Source organism: Tauraco erythrolophus, chromosome 2, assembly GCF_009769465.1.
Source record: "Tauraco erythrolophus isolate bTauEry1 chromosome 2, bTauEry1.pri, whole genome shotgun sequence".
NCBI lineage: Eukaryota > Metazoa > Chordata > Aves > Musophagiformes > Musophagidae > Tauraco > Tauraco erythrolophus.
This window is the reverse complement of record NC_141466.1, coordinates 15208517-15234255: the sequence shown is the minus strand read 5'-3', so window position 1 is coordinate 15234255 and position 25739 is coordinate 15208517. Positions and strand designations below refer to the sequence as shown.

The 25739-nt window shown below is 40.0% G+C and overlaps 1 protein-coding gene across 1 annotated transcript in view; it reads right to left on the bottom strand.

The window, feature by feature from the left end:
* The window catches only part of CEP85L (centrosomal protein 85L), a 121284-nt gene that overhangs the window by 93937 nt on the left and 1608 nt on the right, over positions 1-25739 (bottom strand). The window contains exon 2 of the mRNA XM_086632114.1: positions 9791-9952. Within this exon, the coding sequence (XP_086488240.1) occupies positions 9791-9952 (162 nt within the window). The remainder of the gene's footprint in view (positions 1-9790; positions 9953-25739) is intronic.

Below are 25739 nucleotides of genomic sequence, written 5' to 3'. Positions count from 1 at the left end.
CTACATTTCAATGACCATCCTGCAGCCAGAAGGGAACACAGGGCCTCCAGTTTTTAGGCTTCCCCCTCACCCCCCACCCGCAGTACCAACACTATTGATAGTGTCTAGATCTTAACAGAGCCACAAGAAAACAAGTCTTAAGCAACAAGTTCACTTCAGTCCAATTCCAAATTCGGCACAGCTCTCATCCCAAATACCAACTGCTGATCCTCACAACAGGTCACCCGGTGCTACCTGGCACGTCCACATCAACATAGTAAATAGTTCATATGGTGTGGGAAAAAAACTAGATAAGACAGACTTGCCTCTCTGTTTTGTATAACGAAGACTATTCTTCAGACTATGTACAGACTTCTCTCACGTTATTTTAAAAGAATATCTACAATATTATATTTTGTACAGAGCTATAAAGCTAAATTTCAAATGGAGGAACATCTCTACTCAGGAGATGATCTCATGTCCACTCTCCTGATATATTTCATACCAAATTCCTCTTAAACACAAGTAGATTCTGAATTAAGAACCTCCTCCTTCACCATATCCCTAAAAACCTCGCTACTAGTAAGAACAAAGAACAGTAAAATTATGAACTATCAAAAAATTATAATCGCTTATACACTTCTGCACGGGAAAGTCTCTTTCTTCCATTAAGACCCAATGTTAATGATGAATTCACTTTAGCACCCAGTCATTGCCCAATCTCAATTTTCTTCAATCTCAAATACAAGTATTTAAGAATTAACAACTTGTCTACAACATGCTACTTTTACACTTGTATTTTTAGCTGAAAATACAGAAGAACTGTAAACCTTGGTAAATCAGCTATTGCAAGTACATCGGTGCACCTAAAGTAAGACATAGATTCTCAAGTCTCTAAAACTTCAGTAAAATTATATTTTCACACAGCATGAGGCTGTGAAAAAGTCACAGACTTTAGGTACTGCAGAGATAAATCAGAGCAACCCTTCCAAGCAACACGAGAATGCACTGTGATGCTGTGAGAATACGACCATCAGCTCCAGGAGCTTTTGAAAGTGTCTAAGGACAACCAAAACACAGAGCAGAGAAAGTATTTATTACTACAGCACACAGCTGTCTGGGGTTTCATCTGCAATTTCCTCTTCAACACAGCAGGAAGATGACATTATGTTTACTGCACACTTCCTAAGGACTACAATACTCAGAAAAATTAACATCTATGTTTAAAGAAACAAATATTTAGGAGAACTTTTAATTACTGTAATATTACCTAAAACTGGAATAACTTATTATGAAGAATAAACCAAAATTATTCTTATAGATTAACAAATCCTTTTAAACAAGATAGCCTGTTTTTCTAGGTTTATTCCAATCTCCGCTCATCTCAAGTTACAGGTCCTAGTTATCTCTTCAATCTGAACAAATGAAAAATATGTACAACTTTTTAAACCCAATTCCTAAAAGAGTCAAAAGACCAGTGAGAAAACAAAATACCTCTGTAATTAACTGAAAGACTGTTGATAGCTCAACATAACAAAAAATATGGATCAACTCCATCGTCATCTCAATTCATAGTTGTCATACATTCCAATTTGCCAAGACCTCATTTAAAAGACACTTTCTAGAAAGAGAAGTTGTTCCCTTCCAGTGGCAAAGTGACCTCTGTGCAGCAGACCATACTTCTGTAATGCAGGCTTCCATGACTGCAGCTGACACAAGTGCAATCATTGTCATAGCAAAATCTTATCTGTCAGCCCTTTAAAAGGAAGAAAAGAAAAAAATCAAAAAGATTTCTTTCATCATGTTTGCATTGAGAAAAATCCACATCAGTTTTCCTTCTAAATGTGTCTAGGTAAGAAGCATTTAAGATGGGGAAAAGAAAAAAGAACAGTGACAATAACCATTGCTTTAAAAACAAAAGTCACAGTTCTCCAAGGAATTTAACCTATCAAAAGCAACAAACTTGCACCTATTCTCCTGAAAATTAACAGGACAGTTGTTACCAACCATCATTCAGCTGAGGTTACTGCGAACAAACCCCCTATGACCATACAGGTAAGCATTCTTGCAGGCTTTCCCCCCCCGCCCCCTCAATCCTCACAAGTCAAGCTGTTTCATTCCACCCAAAAACCTGAGCTAGCTAGTCAGACTTGTCATTTGCTGCGTATTCTCACCGTCTCCTACAGACACTTAATTCCCCTAACCTGAAGAAAGTCAGTGATGAAGGAAGTGAGATGCAGTAACTATGCTTCATGTAAGAGCAGTCTCTGCACGTTCTTTCTCACTGCTGCCTTTATACTGACAAAACTGGTGTAAAAAGTTCATCTGACTTATCGCAGAAGCTCAGAGAAACACAAGGGAGGCGCTGAAAAAGGTTCTCTAACAGGGAGCTTTTATGTTCTACTTCAAAGGTTTTTTTTGCAAAAAGTCCTTATTATCAGTACACTGAAATCACAGATAAAATAAAGGATGACATTAAACACACTAACTGGTCATTATGTTTTTTTAAAAAAAAGGTTGTAGCTGTGCATACGTTAAGGTAGAAACAGGTCTGTTTAACAAAGACTAAGAGCAAAGCATAAGCCCTCCAGAAACGGGTAGTGTTGTAAAACTGTTAAAACCAGGGATTTACACACTCTTCTATGGGGGATACAACCAGTCTTCTCTGTCAAGTCCAGAGCTAGAACTCGAGGCAGCAGCAACAGGTCTTCTCTTGCGCAGCAGCAGGCTGTAAGCAACTCACTGCCTACATCCCAAATGACTGTGCTCTATCACTAAGTGCACTACTTTGCCTATCGTGGAAAGGATTAAAAAGGAGCCCTGTGATTTTTTCAGATAAGGCTGCAAATGTTACTTGAATATGCACATTAAATACTGAGTAGCTGCAGAGTGTTTCCAATGTTCACGCAAAGCTAGTTTAAGGCTCAAAATGTTCCTCTCTTTTGCTGTTCCAAAACCGATCTCCCTCCTGTTTGCTTCATGAGATCCTGAGCTACAGAGCTGCTGAAAGCAGGCCAAAGAGTTGTCTGTGACACAACAGCGGCAAAGAAAAGGGCAAAGCCCTCCATGAAATCTCTCAGCAAAGACATATAAAGCTTGGCATGCCCAGGTCTCATGATACTAACATAAATATAGAGAAGACCATTGTATGATGCTCCTTGTTTTCCCGTCAGAATGCCAGATATCCACCAGACTCCAAAAATACAGATTACAGGACATTAAAAACAGCTCCCTGAGATTTCACCTGAGCACAATGCAAATGACAAGGAATAAGGGGCAGAGATTTGTACTGGGTTTAGCTAGGAGAGAACTAATTTTCTTCATAGCAGCCCCTACGGTGCTGTGTTTTACAACAGTGACCAAAACAGTGCTGGTGGCACACCAGCATCTTAGCTATTGCTGAAGAGTTCTTACACAGCACCAAGTCTCTGCCACCTCAGCGAGGCGGTGCACAAGAGGTTGTGAGAGGACACAGCTGGGACAGCTGACCTGAAATACCAAAGAGATTCCATACCATATAATGGCATGCTCAGCAATAAAACTAGGGGGTAGTTTTTTTCCAAAGTATTTGTCGCTCAGAGACTGTCTGGGGATTGGTCTGCTGGTGCTTTTGCATCATTCTATTTTGGTTTTCTTTTTGACTTAGTAAACTGTCTTTATCTCAACACACAAGTTTGGTTTTTTTTTCCTTGCTTTTGATCTTCTGATCCTCTCCCACATTCCACCACGGGAGATTCAGAGAGAGACTGTGTGGGGGCTTACCTGACAGCAGGGAACAACCTCCCACCTATCTCAAACACGTTAATTCTGATACACCTCAAACAGTGACATAGCTTCCAAAATACATATGATAGAAATGACTTTTTCATAGTATCAAAGCAAATGCTGCCAAATCCTAGAGCAAGCACCATTTATTTTCACTGAGTTATTTCTGATTAGAACCAATAAAAGTCATCTTCCTAAAAACCAAGTACTGATGCTAGTTGAAGATAAAAGCCACTGAGTTCATTGGGCAGAACACTCTCACTAGCTGGAGAAAAGTCCTGCAAGTATTTTTCACAAGGCAAACTGAGCATGTGCATACCGTGAAATTGTTTCTATGGAGAAACTGTCACAAAAGGTAAGTTATGACATTAAAGCAGCATCTGTTTCGCTCTGCAGAACATTCATATGTGGAACTAGTGAGTGCCTTTAGTTTAGTTCAAATCAATTTCAAATCGAGTGTACACAGGTTCACCCAGGCAGTATGCTACTATCATTTGAAGATATCCCCATGTCTTATTTTACTGGAAACTGATTAGCAGCATTCTTTCCCTATTCATTAAGTGTTGGAAATAGGTACTAGAATTCTGAAATAAATCATGTTTCAATTTTGTTCAAATCCTACTAAAAAACCCTCAGCAAATAAACAGCCAAGCTCTGAGCATTAATATTTATATTCCCCTCAGAAATATAGACACTTCATTCTGGCAAGAGATGACAGTACTCCTTTTACAAGGAGAGTTTGATACAGGCTTAGTGAAGTGCACGTTTCTGATTGTCAGTACAGATAATATTCAAGTAACACAATAAGGCTGACTCATAGAGGGCAGGACACTGCTACACAATGTGAGACTTGGCAAGCAGGGAGGAAGGAAACCAAGGAAAAATGCCTCAAATGTCATTATTTTCTAAGCTCCAAATCAATCCATCTACTTCACCAAATTTATGTCACTACTTGCCAGGGTCCAAAGCTATAGAGATTCACCTCAAGTAAGCTCAGGGACTTCTCCGAAAACCCATCATCCGCCAAAATTACTGAGCACAGTAGACCATGAGCACACAGTACACTGACAGCTCTCAAGATCTAGGATCTTTGTGCTACTGCACCTTCCTGACATCAAAACTGATAACACAAATTAGTATTTGACCTGTACACATTCTCAATCCTAATATCTTTAGCAGAATGCTAAACTAAACAGAACAACCTCCCCAAGATATTCATAATTAGATTTTGTCTCTTGAAATCCAACTCTGTCTTTTAGTATATTCAATAGCTATATTTATTAACTTTTTTCTTCTTCAGGAAAAAGGAAAAAAAAAAACAAACAGAGAGTGTTAGAATACCGTGCTCAGGACCTGCTGGAAAAAAAAAAAAGAGCTTGAAATAGCAAAATCAAGTAACTTTGGAGTTGGCTGTACCATGTTCCCTGGCGTATCAAGAAACACTACAATTAAATGAACTAATTAGATTTTTTTAATCCGTTGAAAAGGTAACATATTCAGTTCAAAATGAGAGACAAGAGACATCCCTGGATCTCGTAACATTAAAGCCAGTTCCTATTCTATCAGTTAAGTATTCCAGAGAATTCACATCTACACACAACACAGTGACAACAGATCAAGGATGCTGCATGTAGTCCATGATACTCCCTGAACCACCACCAGTGAAACTCCTCTCCCAAAAGCAACCTCTATACATAGCTACAGAACAGCATTTTAAATTCTGAACAAATCACGCTTATTCAGATTTCTGTATGAAGAGAGATACAATTACCCATCCATCTTAAATCAGCATTTCTGCAGGTGGGGTCGGTGGGTGATTTTAAAAGAGAAGGTTTTTTAAAAAAGTTAAACTAGCAGATCATCAACTCCCCAGTAAAAAAGTACTAACTCTGATCCTCTGCATCCAATCTCTCTCTCCTCCAGGAAAGTAACATTCTATGAGTTTTCATGCCTATTAATTTGCAAGCAGAAATGGTAAATCAAGAATCGTATTTAATAGTAAGGGAGAAATATCTACTTTATAAGGAGCTTTCCATTGCACAGCAAGCTTATCTGATGGAGGAAAATGTTCTGGCCAGCAAGAGCCATGGGCTCTGTATCTTGTCACATCAATATCCAGTTCTTATCCCTCCTGTCCGAAAGACAAAACTCAGAATGTACACAGGGTATAACAGCTTTGCTGGGCTTAACAGCCCATTTATCTTCTGGTAAGGCTGACTCACTCTTAAGATAAGGCAAATAAAAACTGTCTCAAAAATGCTTAAAATACAGACTTCACGTTTCTTATGGGCATGGTGCTGAAAGAACAGATATACAGAGATCAACGGATGACTGGCACTGTCACAATGCTGATAAAAAACTAAGTATAAATGCTATTATTGCTGATGGAGAATAGGAAACACCATGCTTCATGAATGCATTGCACGTTTCCATACTGTATCTTACGCCTTTTTCCTACCAGACATAAATTTTAAGAGAAGCACTTTAATCCAGACCATGCATCTAAAGTAGCAGAGAACTGGAGAAGTCATAATTTAGAAGTTTACCACAATCCGCTTCCATTTGAAAGACTTCAGAGCTGCACAAAGGTAAGACACAAGATCCTGTAACTGAAAGTTTTCAGAACTTTATACCTGAACCTTTTCATTACAGGAGAGGCTTTTTTCTACCATCCACCTCCCCTTAACCTTGGTTCCTCTTTTAGATTCACTTCCAAAATAGTAACAACAATCTTTTGGTCAAAGTCTGCAGTTTAAGAGACAACCTCAATCTACAGACCCACACACAGCATAGCTGTTAGATGTTGAGAGGTATCTTTTGTGCCTATAAGCATAAGCCACAAATGTTATGTCTACCAATTTCAGAGTTGCCAGTGAGAAGGAAAACAGGAACAAGACCATTCAGAGTCTTCACTGACAGCTGATCAGCTGTTGGTCACCAACTAAAATCTTTTCTTCCACACAATTCATCCTGAACACAGCCTCCTACTCTATCAGAAATGCAGGAATTTTTCAACGGTTTCATAGGAGTCTGCATTTCACTACATTTCTTAACAGAGAATATGAGATTTTTGAGAAGACTTAGTTTCAATCAATGCCCAAGAGTAAACTATTCAGTCAGATCTGTAGAGGATAAGTTGAAAACAGTAATAACAGAGTTGACTTACAAACAGAGGTAAGTTTAAAGAAAAGAATCTAAAAAAAAAGTATCAAAATCTTTTCCTCCTGCTGCATACAGAATACAGTAATTATTTTTATCATGCTCAAAAGCTGATCTGAGTCCAGAACCACTTACTGACAGGAAATAAACAAAAAAACTAACCACATTAACTGCAGTTTAGACAAAGATAAAATGCTTTTTTATCTTTAAATTAACGGCACTCCGAAATAAAAATTTTAGATCTGTTCTACCCAAAACAACATCCCCACATTTACAGTTTCTAAATTTCTCTCCTCAGCTTCCCCCAGTGCACATCAACATTGCTCAACAATGAAACACCACTAGTTATTCCATTTCCCAATTGTCCTATCTTTGCATAACGTAATATACAATCAACTGAATACATTTTAACATAAAATATTTTTCTTCCTCATCTTAGTCAAAAATCCACCTCTTCTCCAAACAATGAACTAACACAAGAGCTACTTGGCACTATTCTTTAAATCCCATATTTTTCAAAAAGAATAAGTGCTTCTGAAATGAAGTATAAGTAAAGATGAAATTGAAAGAATGTTTAAGATGCAAGGAAAACCAGTAAAAACAGATTTTAAATGCACCTGAGCTCCATTCCCTGCACACACGTATTTACTAGTAACTACATATCTGTACAAATGAATTCACCTGCAACTTCCAGAATTAAAGCAGATTTTAATTCTGAAATTGAGTTTTTGATTGTTAGTAGGCATAATAGAAAGGAAATAGCAAGGCCACATGTCATTCTCTGAGCATGGCTAAAAATTGTAATGATCTGCTGACTTGCGAAAAAAATTCTCCTCTGAAAAATCCCCAAGGGCTTCTTCCCAAGCAGCACATTGCGAGCAGATGGCCAGCATCAAGTCTGCAATTACCAGCCTGGCCCAGCAGTCTCACAGGTCACAATGACACTCTCTTCTTTTTGTGGATGCTGGGAGGGGGCAGCTTGAAAGATGCAGACAACTAGGTATCACAGGCAACAGCACTTATCACTGAAAACCTGCATATACATTTGATTTCCAAACCTGTCATATGTTCCATTAACTTCCATTTTACATTTAGGTTTTCCTCCTTTTTTCTTTAACATTTTTTTTCTGCTACTAAAAAAATTTTTCAAACAAGGCGGCGGGAAATTGATAACATTTCGGATACAGTAGAACTGACCACTGTCAAGCATTGCCAGAGGCACAAACTTCATGACTATCTGTTGTTGCAGCTTCTCCCTTCTCTGTTTTACTTTGAGAAACCCCAAAAGCAGCTCATAGCAATGATCTATTAAAAGCATGCAAACGGACAGAGTTGTTAGTTAACTGGCAACAAATGCCCACCCAAAGTCATGATTGTATCCGTGTGCCATCCCTCCCCCACAATCCCCAAGAACAGTTGCTCTGTTCTGTTCAGCCAGGAGAACATCTGATGAGGAGGTGCCATTCCATTTCCTTTCCTTCCTCCCACCCCTCAAATGGGGAAGCCCTCAAAGGGAGGGGGGCGGGGAGGGGAGAGCATGTTTTTAATTCAAATGCTGCATCTTAAAATACTGTTGTGCAACACTTGGGTGAGTCTGATCGTAAATCTATATATATATACACAGTATGAGGGAGCCTTATTCCCCTTACATCTCTTTTAAGAAAAAGAAAAAAAAAAAAAAAGAAAAACCAGTACGGCTTCTGCATTAATAACCATTTACTATTTCAAGTTTTATACCCAAGAATGAGTATTTGAGTGAAACCTTTATTTTGCCAAAGCCAATAAAGGTTTAGAAATGAAAGCAAGCAGAAAGAAAGCTATAAGGACTCTCCTATCGAGTTCCTTTCCAACTGACAGATGCAACAGGAAGAGACTGGAAAGGATTTCCTCATGTGCAAAGAGGCCTGACAGACTTAACTCAGGCATTCGGACCTCTCCTCAGGAATGCTCAGCCCCCTACAGAGACTCCTGTCTCTTACATTTGATTCATCATTCCTTACTTCATTTCTACTAATTCTTCCCGTTTCTCCTCATTTCAGCTACTTCTTTTGCAAAATTTACCAGGCATAGAAAGGCACTGGAGAAAAGTATATCACAGTCCTGCTGTCATTACCTTAGTCTTGAAAATCTTACTGGGAAACAAGGCTGTGCAAGAAGAAAAACTCAAGCCTTATGACTGCCTAGTCTTTCTCACATTCAGGCTTAATTCCAGTGACACATTCCACAAGGAGGGTGCCAATGTTACAGAGATGCTAATAGCTTAGAGGCTGAATGCCTCCCTGGTAAGATCAACTTTTAGTAATCATGATTTAGTCCAAACTTTTAAAATCTTAAAAATACACTGTTGATTATCAGATTATTATCCGATGCTGTTGATTTTCCTTAAAGATCTTTGACTACAGGTCAAATGCCATGCAATAAAATGTAAACATATTTCCCACTAGAAGAAATGAGAAGACAACATGCCCCATTTTCCTTCCAGCCCCAATGAGTAAGCTTTCTTCACTGACACACACAATGAATACCGAAAAGCACTGCCCTTTCACTGACTCCCTCAAAGGTTTTTCTGCTCTTACCACTTGTTTATCAAGCACTGTAGCACAGGATATTGCTCCTCTGTATAAATCTGGCACTTCTTGTAACTGCAATTATCAGAAGACCTAACACAAGTACTGGCTTTGTGGCACAGACATAAGTTAATGCACACAACTCATGCAGAAGTAAATTAATTAAACCTCACCAAAACAATTACTTGGTCCAGCCAAGAAAACAAAGAAACACATGTGCTCAACAGCTTTGGAAAAGTATCATTATTTTGGGAAACATACCTTTAAAACATTTTGGATTGTTTCTCTCAGAAACATCCAAAACTTAAGCGTCAACTCACCTTCCACACTATCAGAACAGGAGGTACCAATCCCAGTGTCTCCGCTGTCGGAAGCTATACTGTGTCTTCTGACAGGATTGCTTTGACTGCTTGATGAAATGGCTGCGGACTGCCACAGGGATTCAGTACCAGGTAACCATCCCACTGAGGAATAATCTGAGCCTACAAAGAAGGAAGCCAGAAGTCTGTCATTACAGATACAGTACAGAAGTCAACAACAAAATAGTTCAAGATGAAAACTGAATCCTATACTTCATAGCTCAGGTTTGAGCCAGATTCTGTGCCAATGTTTTGGGGTATTTTTTTTTTTATTAAAATCTTTTTGTTAGGTGGAAGCTTCTCAAAAAGTTTCAGTAAATACATTTTTACTATTTAAAAACACGACTCTTCAACTGTTCTTGCACCAACTTTAACAAGGCATTTATCATACGATTTGTATCCTGGAACTGATTCCTAAGTCACAGCAGAATTTTGTATTGCAAGCATTTAAATACAGAGAGATGAACAAATTTTAGGACAGAAACCAGCTGAAGATTTGGCCAGTGAAATACAGTCATTTCCAACTATGCACAAACCACATGGCCTAGGTGATAAAATAAAGCCAGCAATGAAATCATTAACACTGATATCTAAAGTAACTCGTTATGTTTCACTGTTACCAGCAGCTTTCAGTTATCAAAAGACAGACTACCAAGTCAAGTAGGCACACAGCGGCTGCACACAAGCTGTCTCTGAGACATTTATTCATCTAGTGGTTTGTTTCATTTTGGTTATTTTCTTCTTTTATTTAAGCAACTGTTAAAACATTAAATTTTAAAGCACAATTTAGAGCAGCAAATAGTTCCTCTGTTCAAGGAATTTTTGACAACGTGTGACCTACTTTATAGTCAGTCTTGAGGGAAGACACACCAGAGTGCAAGCCCAGAGGGCCATCGCAATTTTAAATAGCCAATATCTAAATCTGAGCATTGTTTATAAGCAGAATACCGATCATCATGTTTGCACTCCAAACCAGCAGAGTCACATAAAGAACCTTGGAAAAAAGCACAGTCTGCTCTTGGTTGTACATATAATCCCATACATACACCCCCTCTAGCAGTTAGCTTTGCATAACGCTTTCTGCAGGAAATGACTCATGAAGAAGTATCAGTTCACATACACCGTCTCTTATGCTACATGTGGTTATTATTAGGTCATTTCAACATCTTCAGCAGTGTCCATCCAAAGCTGTAACAGCAATTTGCCTCTGCAATCACATCTGCACATCATTGCTATTTCCAGCTGCACTTGTTTCCCAGTAAATTAAATACTTTAGAAAAGAATGTAAAAATGAATACATATGTGTGTATATAACCCCCCCATATATACAAACACATACATACTTCCCATATACCAACCAAATCACTAGACCTACTAGCCAGAGTGATAACAGCTGCTTGCCAAACCACCTGTAAACTGAGGAATGCAGTACATGCTTCCTTACCATATGCACTATTTTAACTGTAACATGACATCTAAGACAGTCTACTTTCTGTAAGTAGGTTCTTGGAGGTCTTAGATATGGCTGTCCAGCTTATTTGTCTCAACTTCCTTCTCCTTTGAGGTTACTGCCTCTTCTTCCCTTTAACACATTTTCCTGTCTTTTCTCACAGTCTTCAGAATCACTCAGTTCTCCTTCCCCTTCATTGTACTACAGCCATTACCTTGTGTAACGTATTTCCTCCTCTTCCTTAAACTTTTTGCCTTTCCTCCTCAAAAGTCTCTCAACTTTTAATTATTCCATTAAGTAGCTTTCAAGTCCAAAGGTAAGGCAGCAGAACAGAAGACCAAAGGAGCCAGACATGAATGTGATTGCCCGTGGCTCACCAGTCACACCCTGTGAGGAGGTCCCAGCCAAGAACCTAAGCAAATACTGCTCCAGGTGTCATTCTTCACACCATCCTCTCTGTCTCATCATCTATCCTACTGACATGTGATAGTCTTACATACAGCTAGTGGGAAACTGGGACGCTTCTTCCTCTCCTACCACTCAGCACATTTTTTACCAAACGCTCTGGCTGCTTTGGGAACAACGATTTTTCTGTCCTCCCCCTCTAAATAGGTCTACTTTCCACGCGAGTTTCACTTCACACTTCTCAAGCTGCATCTAGCTATTCCAGCAAGAGTAAAGTTGACTTATGGGAGCCCAAGCTAATTAAGTCAGAGACAGTTCTGATTTAGGAGACATTTAAAATACACTATAGAAGAGAAATTTAGTTTCATTTATCCTTTATTATGCTGTTCTCCATAACACAACTCTTCGGTGACATTTTAGCTTTTATAGCATTAAACAAATGTTAAAAGAAACACAGCAGATAAGTCTACCACTACTGCACGTTAAATCAACACAGCATTAAGAGTCAGACTCTTTAGATCTCCTGGTGAGACAAATGTTCAGTATATGAATCTATAACTATCCATATGCAGCCCCTCAAAATGGAGGAATACTTTTCACTTTGGCGGAAATCAGGAATAAGAGCTAAAAATACCACAGAACGAGAGTAACTTAGACAGGAGAGGACATTGGGAGGTAATCTACTCTAACCCTCAGCTTAAAGCAAGGCTAATTAGGTCAGATTGCTCAGGGCCTCATCCAGCTGAGTCTTGAACACCTCCACGGACACATATTCCACAACCCCTCCGGGCAGCCTGTTCCAGCATTTGACCACCCTCCATGCAAAGGGGATTCTCCTAACATCTCATCAGAGTTTCTTGTGTTCCAAACATATTGTTGCAATATATCCCAAAAGAAGCAACAACACAGTGCAACTAGATTCAACAGAAACAGTTAACACACTAGAGGGGGCAGACAGCCCCAATGGGATCTCTATAGGTACTGTAAGCAGAGGAAATAAAAAGTATAACAAAACACCCTACTATAACCTATTCTCAATTTTACACCTACACACAGACAGCTTGGGGACACACCAAGCCCCAGGTACGGTGCTGAAGCACAGGTCCAGAAGGACTTACTGGCACACCTCAGAAATAATGCAACTCTTTCTGGAGCACGTTTGTATCCAGGGGCAGCTCAGCATTTCTAAGTTAACTCCTGAAGCCCTGATTCTCGAGCGGTAGGCCTGAAGGGGTACGTGCTGGTACACATCCACAGCTACACACAGAGCAGCACGAGGCCAGCAAGAGGTTATTAGCTTTGGCTCAGCACAGGCCTGCTGGATCCCATCTGGCTCTCCAGCAAAATACTCCAGTCTCTGCACAGTGCTCTGGGCTCCAGAAAGGTCTCTGCACTCAGGCACTCCCTCTCACTACCTGTCGTAATGCACAGCTGGCTCTGCAAGGCAGGAGCGTGCCCCAAGCGCCAGCACCGGGACTGTGCCCTTCCCTTACAGCGATCCCGAACGCAGAGGCATGGACAGAGGCTGGGATGGGGTGGAATCATCAAATTTTGTCACTCACTGGGCTTCTACTGTTCAGGAGCAGCCTCTGCATTTAAAAGGGGTATGTCTCAAGAAAAAGAATTATTTTAGAATTTGAATCAGTGAACAGTATGTGCTTTTTAACCTATTTTAGACATGCCAATAGAACATGGTTGCACGTGATCACTTCAAGAAACACTTTTTCTTTGCCTCCCACAGAAGCCCTGACATTAAACATGCTGCATTTTTTTTAAAAAGATAGCTAATGACATATTCCAGTAGTCTACATGTTTTAATGTTTCATGGTACACCCGTATCATTGTTTTACCTTGCTGACCTAATGGTGATGCTGCATAATAGAAGGCCAGTACAAACATGAACTGTCTACATGAAAAAGAGCTTTTCAAAGCTAATTGAACCCACTCCCATAAACGGCCAAATAAAAGCAACAAGATAGCACAAACAGACTCAATTATTGAGTCTGAACAGTAAGTCATGTACCCAATTCAGAGTCCCAGAGAGCAGATCCCCTCCCCATCACCGAGGGAAGGTAATTAAACAAGCAGCAATAAGGAAATGTAACCCATAAAATAAGACCTTGTAGACCTCATTAGTCCACATCATTATTTAAACATTCATTTACTGGTTTTCATAGAATTTCATAGAATTTCTAGGTTGGAAAAGACCTTAGAAGAGATCATCCAGTCCAACCGTCCCTAATCCCCCATTAAACCATATCCCTAAGCACTTCATCCACCCTTTTCTTAAACACATCCAGGGATGGGGACTCAACCACCTCCCTGGGCAGCCTATTCCAGTGGCTGACAACCCTTTCAGAGAAGAAATTCTTTCTAACATCCAATCTGAACCTCCCCTGACTAAGCATATACCCATTTCCTCTTGTCCTATCACCCATAACTAACGTAAAGAGCCCTTCCCCCACTTCCCCACCATCCCTTCTCAAGTATTTATAGGCCGTAATCAGGTCTCCCCTCAGCCTCCTCTTCTCTAGGCTAAACAGCCCCAATTCCCTCAGCCGCTCCTCATAAGTTTCATTTTCCAGCCCCTTGACCAGTTTAGTTGCCCTTCTTTGGACCCGCTCCAGGAGCTTTCAAATATTTCATTATTTGAAATCGACCTTGCAAGCCAAGTCCTGAAGAATCACCACCCGCCATGCACCCTGCTCTATGTTCCCCATCTCCTTTTCCACAGCTCTCTGTAAATACGTGCTCTTTCATGCCAACAGCCTACACTGGAAGAACCATGTGTAAGAGGGCAAAGATACACAGGAGTCCCCACACTGCTCAGCTAGCACACCTGCTTTACCCTGCTGCTCTAGTCTCAAACATGCCAATCAACAGCTACTGTCCATCTGCCCAAAATACAGAGTGGGACAACAAAGCAAAAATTTCTAATCGGTATTTGCGCTGCTAAATTGTACGCTACCATCTGACTACGATCATTCCTTACGGGGTCAGGAAAATCTACCTTTCATAGGATTTAACAGAAGAGAAGAGTAGTGTCATCCTACCTGGCTACAATTTTCAACGACAAACACAACAAATAAAATACAACCAAGATCCCAGACAAATCTCAGAAGGAGCCTTGTTTATACAAACAGTTGACTATCCTTGAATTTGGCCAGTTAAATATACCAACATAATGCTGTGTTTCCAGCCTAGGCATTTAAAACAGATCAGTTAACAACTAGCTATATAAAGGAAGTAGATTATTTATTAAAAGAGAACAGTTGTTGAAATTTCACTCCACAAAAACATGTCTCTCTCTGTGTATTACAGAATGCTGTCAGCTACTGCTGGCAGGAAGGCAGCTAGTTAATTCTGGATCATTACCACTGCTAATTTCAGTGGCATGCACAGATCCCACATGATCTACATATACAAAATAATAACACCACCGTCTCTATATCTGGTTCCTAAAATACCTCTAACATGCTTGTATGTAAAAAGTATTACTTCAAGTGACAGCTATGATACCGTTATTTTACCTAGATGCTGAATGGAAAGCAACAGCAAAAGACTTAACTGGGTTTCACAGCAGAGAGTATTCTTAACGAAGGATACTGATTTTTCTATTCCACACCATGACTTTGACATAGACTGTGACCAGAAGTGAATCACCTGCAACAGCCAGTGGAAATTTATACAGCCAAAGGGTTCTGAAGGGGACACCTAACTACAGCACTATGAGAACTGACAGCCATGCAAAGCTCATTCTAGTCATCATGGACACACCCAGGCTGTACAATACCTCACGCCACGACGGCGCTGAAGCCTGTCTGAAGCTCTTTCAAGGAAAGCAACTCTGGCATTTCAGCCTGAACACACTGCCACAGTTTTTCGGTTCACCATCAATGACTTTACCCAAAACCCTCCTAATCATACTAGAACATCATTCCATAGTATTTTCAAAGAAAATATCCACCTTCAACCCCGTTCCCCACGTCTACTTATGAAGTCCCCGACATTGCTGAACCTAGCCCAGCTGCAACTTCTCCTCCCTCCCCCATTCCCAAGGAACCCTTCAAGGTTTCGCAGCGTCTCTTTTGCACTCTCTCCCTGTCCCATAGGGCTAAGTAACCACACATCTCTTCAAAAGGAAAAGTCTACAAACAAACCCACAAACGGTCTCTCAGTGAACTGTTTGCTGTATTATAGGAATAAACTTACTTCAGCTGGAAAACGTTTATGTTTACTCATCATAGTTGCAAGATGAGTAAAGATTACTGCTGAAAGATGAAAGAAAATATCATTTTGGTGCATGTTTTCTGCACAACAATTCTTTGCCTATAAATAGACTATTTTTTTTTTCAACTGCTGGAAAAACAGTGAGAAAAGAAATGGGAGGTAGGGGAACTTACAATGCAAAAACCAAACCTTTCCAAAAAGTAGACACAAGAGCAGATGTCACACTTTTAACATATGTATATAGCTTTTTTTAAAAAAACTGACAGTCAGATGATGGAATGGTGCAACAGCAGCCTCCTTCGATCAAAGGTGAAGCAAAAGATAAGCTGGATTCATTCAATCTGATACCCTGACACAATAAAAAGAACCAGGCACGTAAGCGTTCCTTGCAGATACAGGCAAAAAGAAAACTTACGTGGACAAATAAATACTCTTGATAATAATGTCAAAAAACTGGCAAACCAACCCTGACACATAGACAAATATTTGCTAGGTGCACTTCAGCTTTATAATCCATTTGGGAAAAAAAAAAAAAAAAAAAAGATAATATTTTTTAAAAAATCGCAATTTTTATTAATACCAATGCCCAAAACAAGTTCCAGGTCTACAATGCAAATTCTTCTCTTCAGAGCTGAGCAGTACACTGGTAGGAAAGGGTTTCTAATGCTTTCAGGGAAGATGGCCAGATGACAGTTTCAGGACCCTTTCCACAAACACTCTGGGGGTGGTGGAAGCTCACAGCTCTACCAGCTGGCCATGAACTGAGGCACCAGAAGGTCCTAGTCCCTTCTCTCACATGAGTGCAGCTAAGAGCACAGCTTAATCCAAGTGCAAAAAGGAGCAGGGCAAAGTGGGATGAAGTAACAGCCCTAACGAGTGAATTTTGACATTTCAGTTTCTCAAAAGCGCTTGACAATGTCAGATAGCTAAAGAATGATTCATCCTGAGGACTCATATCCTTTATTAGTGTGCTTTCTTGACAGAGCCTGCAAGCTATTTAACTATGTTCTCCTAGTATTTCAGTTGGAAATTGACTAGACTAATCCTCAGTATGAAGAAAGATAAAAATTTACAGCTACTGAGGGAAGCAGGGAAAGCAAAACAGGAATGGAAGAGTTTAAGCATAATAATATTGAGAGAGATACCTTTTTAGCGGCATTTTCACTTGTACATCCTGGTAAGATATTGCCTGGCATACAAAGGCCCATGACTGTCCTCTGCACTATTCATGTGCAAAAGAATTCACTTACTGGAGATAGAGAAAAACATAATAAAATAGTAGAGGAGAAAAATGAAAGAGAGAAAGCCCAAAGAAGAAAATCCTCAAAAGCAAACATACGCCTCATTGGCAGTATCAATTAGAAGAACTTGACTAGGGTCATCTTTTAAGGAATATAAACTTGTGCTCCAGTTTCTCGAGAGCTAAAATTTAAGTAGATTGTGTCACCAGACCTCTTGATTTCTGCCTCTGGAATTCCTTAATAAAAGTTAAATCTTCCACCCTGCCCCGAAGTGGTTAAACATACAATAGCTCACATAGATAGCTATAGCTATAAAACCTTTGTCTTCTATACAAAACAGTATTTCAGTGTGAACTTTTGCTAGTTACAATTTTTTATGACTTTACAAACGTGTGTGGCACTGTACAACAAGAAGTTACAAGGTTTCTCATGCAGGGAAGTACGCAATCTAGAAGAAAGAACAGGAACAAAGAAGAATAAATACATCAATTTGACAGATGAGCTTCAGGGAATCTTGCCATGGCAGTTAAAGACATAATCAGGTAGCTAACTCTCTACTGACGTCCCACACCAGAGTCCACAGAAAGTAAGAGGTGCCCAGCTCTGTCTTTCCATCTAAGAGTCCATCTGGCTAGCTTATGCTGCTGGCTAAAACAGGTTTGAGCTGAGAATGCTGTTTGACGTTAGAGCTAATCGGATCTAGCGGTCAGCTGTTACGCAAAGGCTGGTCACCTTTCCCAGACACATTCGCTGCTGCTTCCTGCCACTCCAGACCCCGCAGAAAGCGATTCAGGAACAAGTTGTCCCCACTTGAAAAAAAAGGTTATCTGCAAATTTGATTTCCTAAGACGGCTCAGCAAGGGGTCAGACTAAAAGCAGTGCCAAGGAGAGAGTGGGGACGTCCAGGCACACTTCTGATGCCCAGCAGGAACTAGCTAGTAACTAGGCTTATCCCTACTGCCAAATTGCACAATAAGCCGGATTCTAAACTGGAGCGAGATAGACATACAACTCTGCCGGCACAACTGTGGAAGACAAAATCTGTTCAGCTAGCAGAAAGCTGTGTTCAACACAGCTAAAATGGCAGCAAAATCCTTAGATGGACCCAGTATGTCATAATGGACTCTGCCTCCTCAATTTCTATTCCAGAAAGTATGTAAAATGAACTCAAATTTGTAACATACTTTCTAATTTTTATACAGAAAGCGTTTAGCTGTAGTTATTTAATATCAACCAAATGATGAAATCCCTACCCTTGTCAGAACAGAAAGAGGTTTGCTTTCATTTCATCACCGACAGGAGTCGGTCCAGGAATTCTGTCCAATTGTTGATGGCACTCCTGTGAGTTTTCCGCTTCCAGATAGAGCATTTGCATAAAACAGAACTTCAAAATACAAACTGCAGATGTTTCTTATTTCACGTTTGGCACACAGACTACATATATTACCTCATGCCTGCTATGCTGGCTTGCCTCTTTGTCTTTGGACTCAATGCACTATTCACCCCACAGAAACAAAAACGATACTCTTAGTTTCCATTCATTTCCATATAGTAACTGCAGAGGAGAAGGCCACCTTTTAAACTTAGAAAGTTTATCACTTATGTTTATCACAATACGAAGAGGGGAACATCTAGAAAAAAAAACACATTAAGTTATGCTTAAAGTTAATATAAACTTCGAACAGCAAGCCCTCAGGGCGTGCAGTCAGTTCCTAGAGCCTGTTAAAAAGCTGTGCACTCCTAGGTGATCAGCTGAATCCTTCTGCTATCTAAAAAAGCTAACAATCACAGATTTTCATCTACGTTTCAGCCCTTCTTGCGGCTTATCTTTGTTGGTATTCAAAACCATGATCAGGTAAGTTTGTCTGCAAATTGTTTCTCATTCTAACTTTCTTCAAACAGAAAGAGGGAGGACAAAGGTAAGACGAGTTAATTCAATCTCTTCTATGCATGGAGAAGAGTGAAGTAATCCCAGCTGATAGAATGAGTCAAAAAATACTAAATGGTTTTAGGCAGTTCCCACACTTACCAAAGTGGATCAAATAAAGGAGTCTAGCAGTCTTACTTTTTCCAAAGAGCATAATTTCTCTCCTCCTTGTAATCAGATATCAGATCTAAAGATATCCTTGACACTAAAATAAGTGGTGAAGACAGAGACCGAAAAAGAAAAAAAAAAAAAATCACTGAAACATTTTGCTCAAGTATAACTGTTAGAATTTTTTCCATCATTTTTCAAAGAGGTCTAATGTGCATTATACACACTACAGGATGTACTTTAATATGGACGTAACAGAGACCGAGTCTCCAGACCATAGTTCATGGTCTTCATGCAACCAGAAGAATGCACATCATGTAAGGGAGTTCCTGCATTGTTACATGTGGGTTAAAAGGATGAAATTCTGGCTTCACTCAAGTCATTAGAAGATTTTCCTTACAAATTTCCAATGCTTATGTCACGAGGCACAATTTTTCCCCAAGCTCAGCTTCTTAGCTTCCACTCACACCTACTCAATATAAGCAAGGACAATACTCTGGAATTTAAAAAGACAGAGCAGTAGCTAAAAACATAAAATAAAATAAATCCTTCACACTGTACACCATCAACCCTACCTAGGATACTTCCTGTCAAAACCAGTACTTCTTGTGTTTCCACCTTCACGACTACAATCACTTTTGATTTAAAACTTTACATTACAATAATTCTATCAACCACACAAAAGCCCTTGCTCAATTAGTTCGGTATTTCAGATGATAAAGTGAACAGAAGGAGGTTATGATCGCAACTGTTAGCTTTGTTTTCCGTAAGGCCTCTAGCAAAAGCGATAAGGTTTTAAGCAATGATACTTCCAATGCCTTTTAGTGCTTCTAGCCCGGTCACTATATTCCCACTTTGTTTTCTTATTACCTACAGAATCTTCAGGATGTTGACCAGTGCTAGTCACTGAACTTTTATCCAAAGCATTAAATTCTCAGCAATAAGAACATCTCTACAGGTTCAGAATTGCCAGAAGGTATAAATAGCTTTGCTGTATAGAAGGCATTCAGGAGAGAAGATACTATCTTTTAAACACATACAGACCTGAAAAAGTCTTATTTATTCTGAAACATTTGAACAAGTTGCAGCTTTCCACACCCTCTGGAAACTGTGCTACAAAAGGAGTAAAGCAGACATTAAAAACATAAGGATACCTTATAAGGAATCTCAGATCTGACTCCAGGATGATTCAAGAATGTTTTTGTCTGAATACCGGTCACTTAACCTATTAGGAAGTTGAAAGCCTGAAAAGCATTACTTGCTCTTCTATTTGCATTTGCCAAGTCTACTTCAAGTATTTTAATCTATAGAGAGGTAGCATGACTTCTCCTTGACACTACAGTCACTGCCTTTCCTCAGCAAGACTGAGATAGTCTCCTACTATCTCTCCAGTTGTTACGCATTATTCTGGACCTACTTCAACCTGTGTGTGAGTCCACTAATTGGTGGAAGTCACACTGTCCAGTGGAATTAATGTCACTTTTTCCTGATCCTCTCTCTTAATCTTCCTTGGCCTTCATGGTAAATCTGAGGATTAACTATATACTTCCTGATGTCATCAGCAATGGCAAAGCAAGATTGTGCTAGGAGATTTTTTCCACTATCCATGAGCTGACTGAAGTGCCAGTCCATTTGACTCCAAGTATTCCGCACCCACCTGACACTGGCATAGATGCTTCCTGCAACAATGTCACACACTGGGGTCAGAAAACTGTAAATCCTCCCTTCAGTATTTAACTTTAGTATTCTCATGGTCCAGCTCCTTGAATTAGCTTGCCATAAGGTTGAACAAGTGCTAGAGTAGGCACATGGGACACAGTAAGTATACATGAGCGGAGGTACCCAGAAGAGTGGGAGCAACTACCCACTAGATTATCTTAGCTGTAAAATGAAATCATGCCCCGAGATCCACCCACATACACCCCTTCAGGCAAAAGGAGGAGTTTATCTGTCACATAACACATAACACTACACATAAACGTGTAGTCCACGTTTCAGGGACTACCATATCTTGAAAGAAAAAAAAAAATCTTAACACTTGCCCTTCTTTTATTTGTAATAATGCCTCCTTTCACAGAAGAGCCATTCGATTTTCAAAAAACAGCAAAGAACCCTGGAAAATGGGGACAGAAAGATGCAGTGCCACTTATGGCATGGCTGGCTGCAGTGAAATAGGTCACTTGAGCATAGCTGTGCAATCAATAGGACGCTCAAGCCCAGGCGACTGAGCCAGATGCTGCAGAGAAGGGTGCCTGGGGAAAGCTAGTGACCTCAGGGTCAATTCCTTAAGAGTCAGCACTTTCAGGGCACATGAGGAATCACTGGTCAGGACTAACAAACCTAAGCACACTTGTGAGCATATCTACACAAGTTATTCCCTGACGCACGTTCTCCTCCACTTCTCCAGCCATCCACCTCTAAGCCTCTGCAGCCTATCTGCAGTCTCCCATCTGCCATGTTTAGAACCTCCTCCACTTGCCCAGGACAGCAAGAAACTCCCATGTGAGAGCCTAAGACAGAAACCAGAACCTTATTATACTTCAGTACGCCTTCCCACAGCTTCCCACAGCGTTGGCAGGAATAAAATTCAGGGCTATATGTAGTAGTAGTCCACGTCTACTAAAAGAAATACTCAAAACATAATGGCTTTCTTCTTCGAAAGTGATACTGGGTGCAGATGCCCAGGCGCTGGTGGGGGCTGCAGGGCAGCCTCTGTGAGGAGACACCGGGGCTGCCATGTGCAGGACTCAGCTGGCTCCAGTGGACCCACCGCAGGGCATGTCAGCCCAGATGGCAGCGCCTTGGGGAAAGCATGTGTTAAGGAAGGGCAAAAAACTGGGGGGAATAAAAGTCTGAGAAACAGCTCTGCGAGCCCAGAGGTGAGGGTGGGAGGGGAGGAGGAGAAAGAGCAGCAGGAGCTCTGGGCACCTGAGCAGAGACTCCCTGTCAGGCCCTAGAGAGACCAGGCTGGAGCAGGGGAACAGCATGAGGAGGAAGGGGTGCGGAGAGGAGCTGCCATGGGCTGACCCCATGGTCAAGGCTCTTTTGCCTGTGATGGTAACCAGTAACCAATCTCCTTGTTTTCATCTCAACTCACAAGGTTTTCCCTCCTATTTTCACTCCCTTCTCACTGAGAAAGGGGAGTGAGCGAGCAGCTGGGTGGGCACCCGGCAGCCAGCCAAGGTTAAGCCACCACAGAAGTCAGTAGGAAAGCCACTTTTTGAATGACATAGCAAACACACTGAGCATGTTTTAAAGCTAATCACAGTGAGACTGATTGTCAGTGTACAACTTCCGGACACTTGGGCATCTGAGACACTACTGACAACCACACCAAGTCAACCAAGCCAGCGCTTCTTCAGGCACAACACAACGAGAACAGGAAGTGACAATTAGTTTAACTCTCCAACTATTATACCACAGACAACTTATATGACAGAAACAAGCATCCGAAGAACACAGAAGGCAGAGCAGTTGATATTGAACAAGCGTAGTACCATCCCTCTTTTCCTTAACTAACCTGTCTACAACAAACAGGCTTTGCTTCCAACAATGGCAGATGATCATCTCCGGCTACAACCTCAAGTCATGCAAGAACTATTTGATTTAGGAGGCTTTCAGCTATTTTTACACCACCACGCATCGTTACTGTATTTGGCAACTTCTCCATATTTTGAAATGTGCAAGTTCTTTAATAGGTATTAAATGCCTGGCTAAAATCTTGGCATAAATAACTTGCACCTGTAACAACGAATATTTGGTGGACATAAATCCTAGGTGTTCTTTGAAGAAGCTACAGGTGCTCTTATCCTAACTAGCACTTTCTTCATCCCCATCCCCTATTGCAGACATGATGGCTCAGGCCGGTTTTTACTATACACTTATTTTGTACAACTGTTTAAAATGAATGGATTTTTCTCAAAATCACTAAACTAACTACTACTACCACCTTTAATTGAAGTTTTAAAAGCACAGAACTAATGAAACCACAGATGTATATTCAGTCAGTAAACATTTAACATACAGTTAACATACAAGAGACTAGAACAATTGCCCAATACCAACAATATAATACACTCTTACATCTATCACTCTTTTCTTACTAAACAGGTAAGACATTCATGTTTCACACACATTAAAAGAGTAGACACTATGTCCATAAAAGTGAATTGCCTGCAGGGAAGGGGGAAAAAAAAAAGCCATTGTTTTTTAAGGGAAGTAACTCCTGTTCACCACCACTCAAACATAGAACATCATTTCACGTCACTGCAATCTGTGAAAGATAGCAAAGGCCACTCTAGCAGCCAGTCTTGCAGCTGGAACATTGCATTTTTAAGCTCAAGTAATCAATCTTTACAATGCACCATATACATACATCTATATATACACACTTAAAACTAGTAAACAACTTGAAGTCTATCTTTGGCAGCACTAACTCACCACTTACTGCCCTGCCTAGCCTGCAAAGATAGACCTGTCTTCTCAAGATGTTACAAGAGCTGTCACATCCTCAGCTGCAGTCCTCCAACAGCAGACCAACAAAACTTGTTACACAAATGAAACCACTGGATTTCTTTTCCCTCAAAAGGATGAGGAAATGTCATCAGCTTCGTCCTCCCCACCCTGCATGTGTGGTGAAGCTGCCTGTGAACTCCACAGGAACCCCAAGAAGACACTGCCCCACGGGCCTTACCATGTGTTGTGACATTATTATAGGGGTGTCAATCACATCCTTTTGAGCACCTTATGTCTAGTTTTCACCACGTTTTGCTTTTGTCACCTAAACAGCTATTACCAGCCAAATCTCTGTAGCGATCAACTACTGGTAATATTGGACAGAAGCTTGACTAGAGGTGGCACAGTTTACTGAAAGTAATGCTTGTTATTTAAAGTGTCTTTGTTTCACTTTCCACAGGCATCTGTTGGACACACACAGCCTAAGTGAACGAGTATGTGCCCCAGATGAACAACACATCTAGATGAGCACTTTCATAGTCTTAAAAAGAGTTATTAACCAACTGTGCATTTCAAAGGATGGTCTAGATGAATAATCAAAGGGCTGGAAATGCTGTATGCCCTTCACTGCCATTAGTTAAATTCCTGCAGCACAGTGGGTAACTGCTGTTTTTACAAAGGTATAAACTGTGCTGCAAGGTTTTCATAAACAGTTAAATGTGTACAAAAAGACTGAAAGACTGTACATCAATCATACATATTCAAAAAATAGCAATTTAATTTTTCACAACAGGTACCAAGACTGTAAGAAGCTGAATTTATTTTGCATAGGCAGCAAACTTTGTCATTAAATCCACCAGTTACACAAGAAGCACCTATCTTAAAAAATATATATATATATATAATCTCAGCAGCATGCAAACAAGACAGCACAGGTTTTTCAGAGAATGTACTCCTAGTGAACTGAAAAGCAAGAACAGTTTGGAAATGACAAGAGGGAATAAAACTGAAGGTCACAAGTTAAATAATCTCCAAGAAGTGTCCTTGCCTGCTACATTTTTTTAAAATAGAATTAATTTGCATCTATTACTGAAAATCTGGCAATTGCCCTATGTAAATAGCTACAGAATCTTCAGTAGGCATCTAGCTTTGTAAGGGAACTGTAAGATTTTCAACAAAAACAGGACTCTAAATTCCCATATCCATAGGTAACTAAAATACAACTAGCAAAATAGAAGCTTTTCAGTAATAAACACAGCTTAACTACAATTAACAAGTCATTAACTGTTACGCTCCCACACCAATATTTAAGACAATCACGATCCCTAGCAAGTAGGGGAAATTCACACTATTCCATAGTATTGAAAAAACAATTCCATATATTTTGACAAAAGAAGAATTCCTTCAGTTGAAAAATAAATGCTTAAACTTCTGCTTCCTAGCAGGAGATTACTGTTCTGTGACAAAATACTTTTCCCATGGACAGCTTCCTTCTCAAAAAAAACCCAAAATCTAAAAAATCTAACCTGGCAATAATATAATAGCACAGAATCTTAGCAGCCATCATCCATTCATTAAAATACCTGCATGGAGCTAATTAACCTCCTCTTCTTTAGAGCCATTATGAACCTCACAAAACAGCTTCTGGACTCTCAAACTAAGACTGATGAAGGAAAGGACTACTATGTTGGAAATTATAATGCATAGATAATATCTCAAAGTTAAACCTTTATCTACATGCTTTCCAGTTAGCCACCACCTCCTGTTAGTCTGTCTTATCTCAAATTAGAGATTTTCATACAAGTTTTGTTACCTTACACTTCTACTGCTTACGGATAAATGTATATTTTGAACTTCATCTTAACCCTGATTATTTAAAGGAAAGAGGGGATGGAGGAACAACACAACAAAATTACTTCTCAAATCTTAATGACAATTCTGACAAGCAAAAAGTAAAACATTCATCCAATAACTGACTGATCAGAATTGCTGACAAATTCAATACAGAACTAAAACACTTTATTTGACCCCCCAAAAAAAAAAAGGAAGACACTGTAACAAACTGCACAATCCAAAGTTTTCTGAAACAAATGA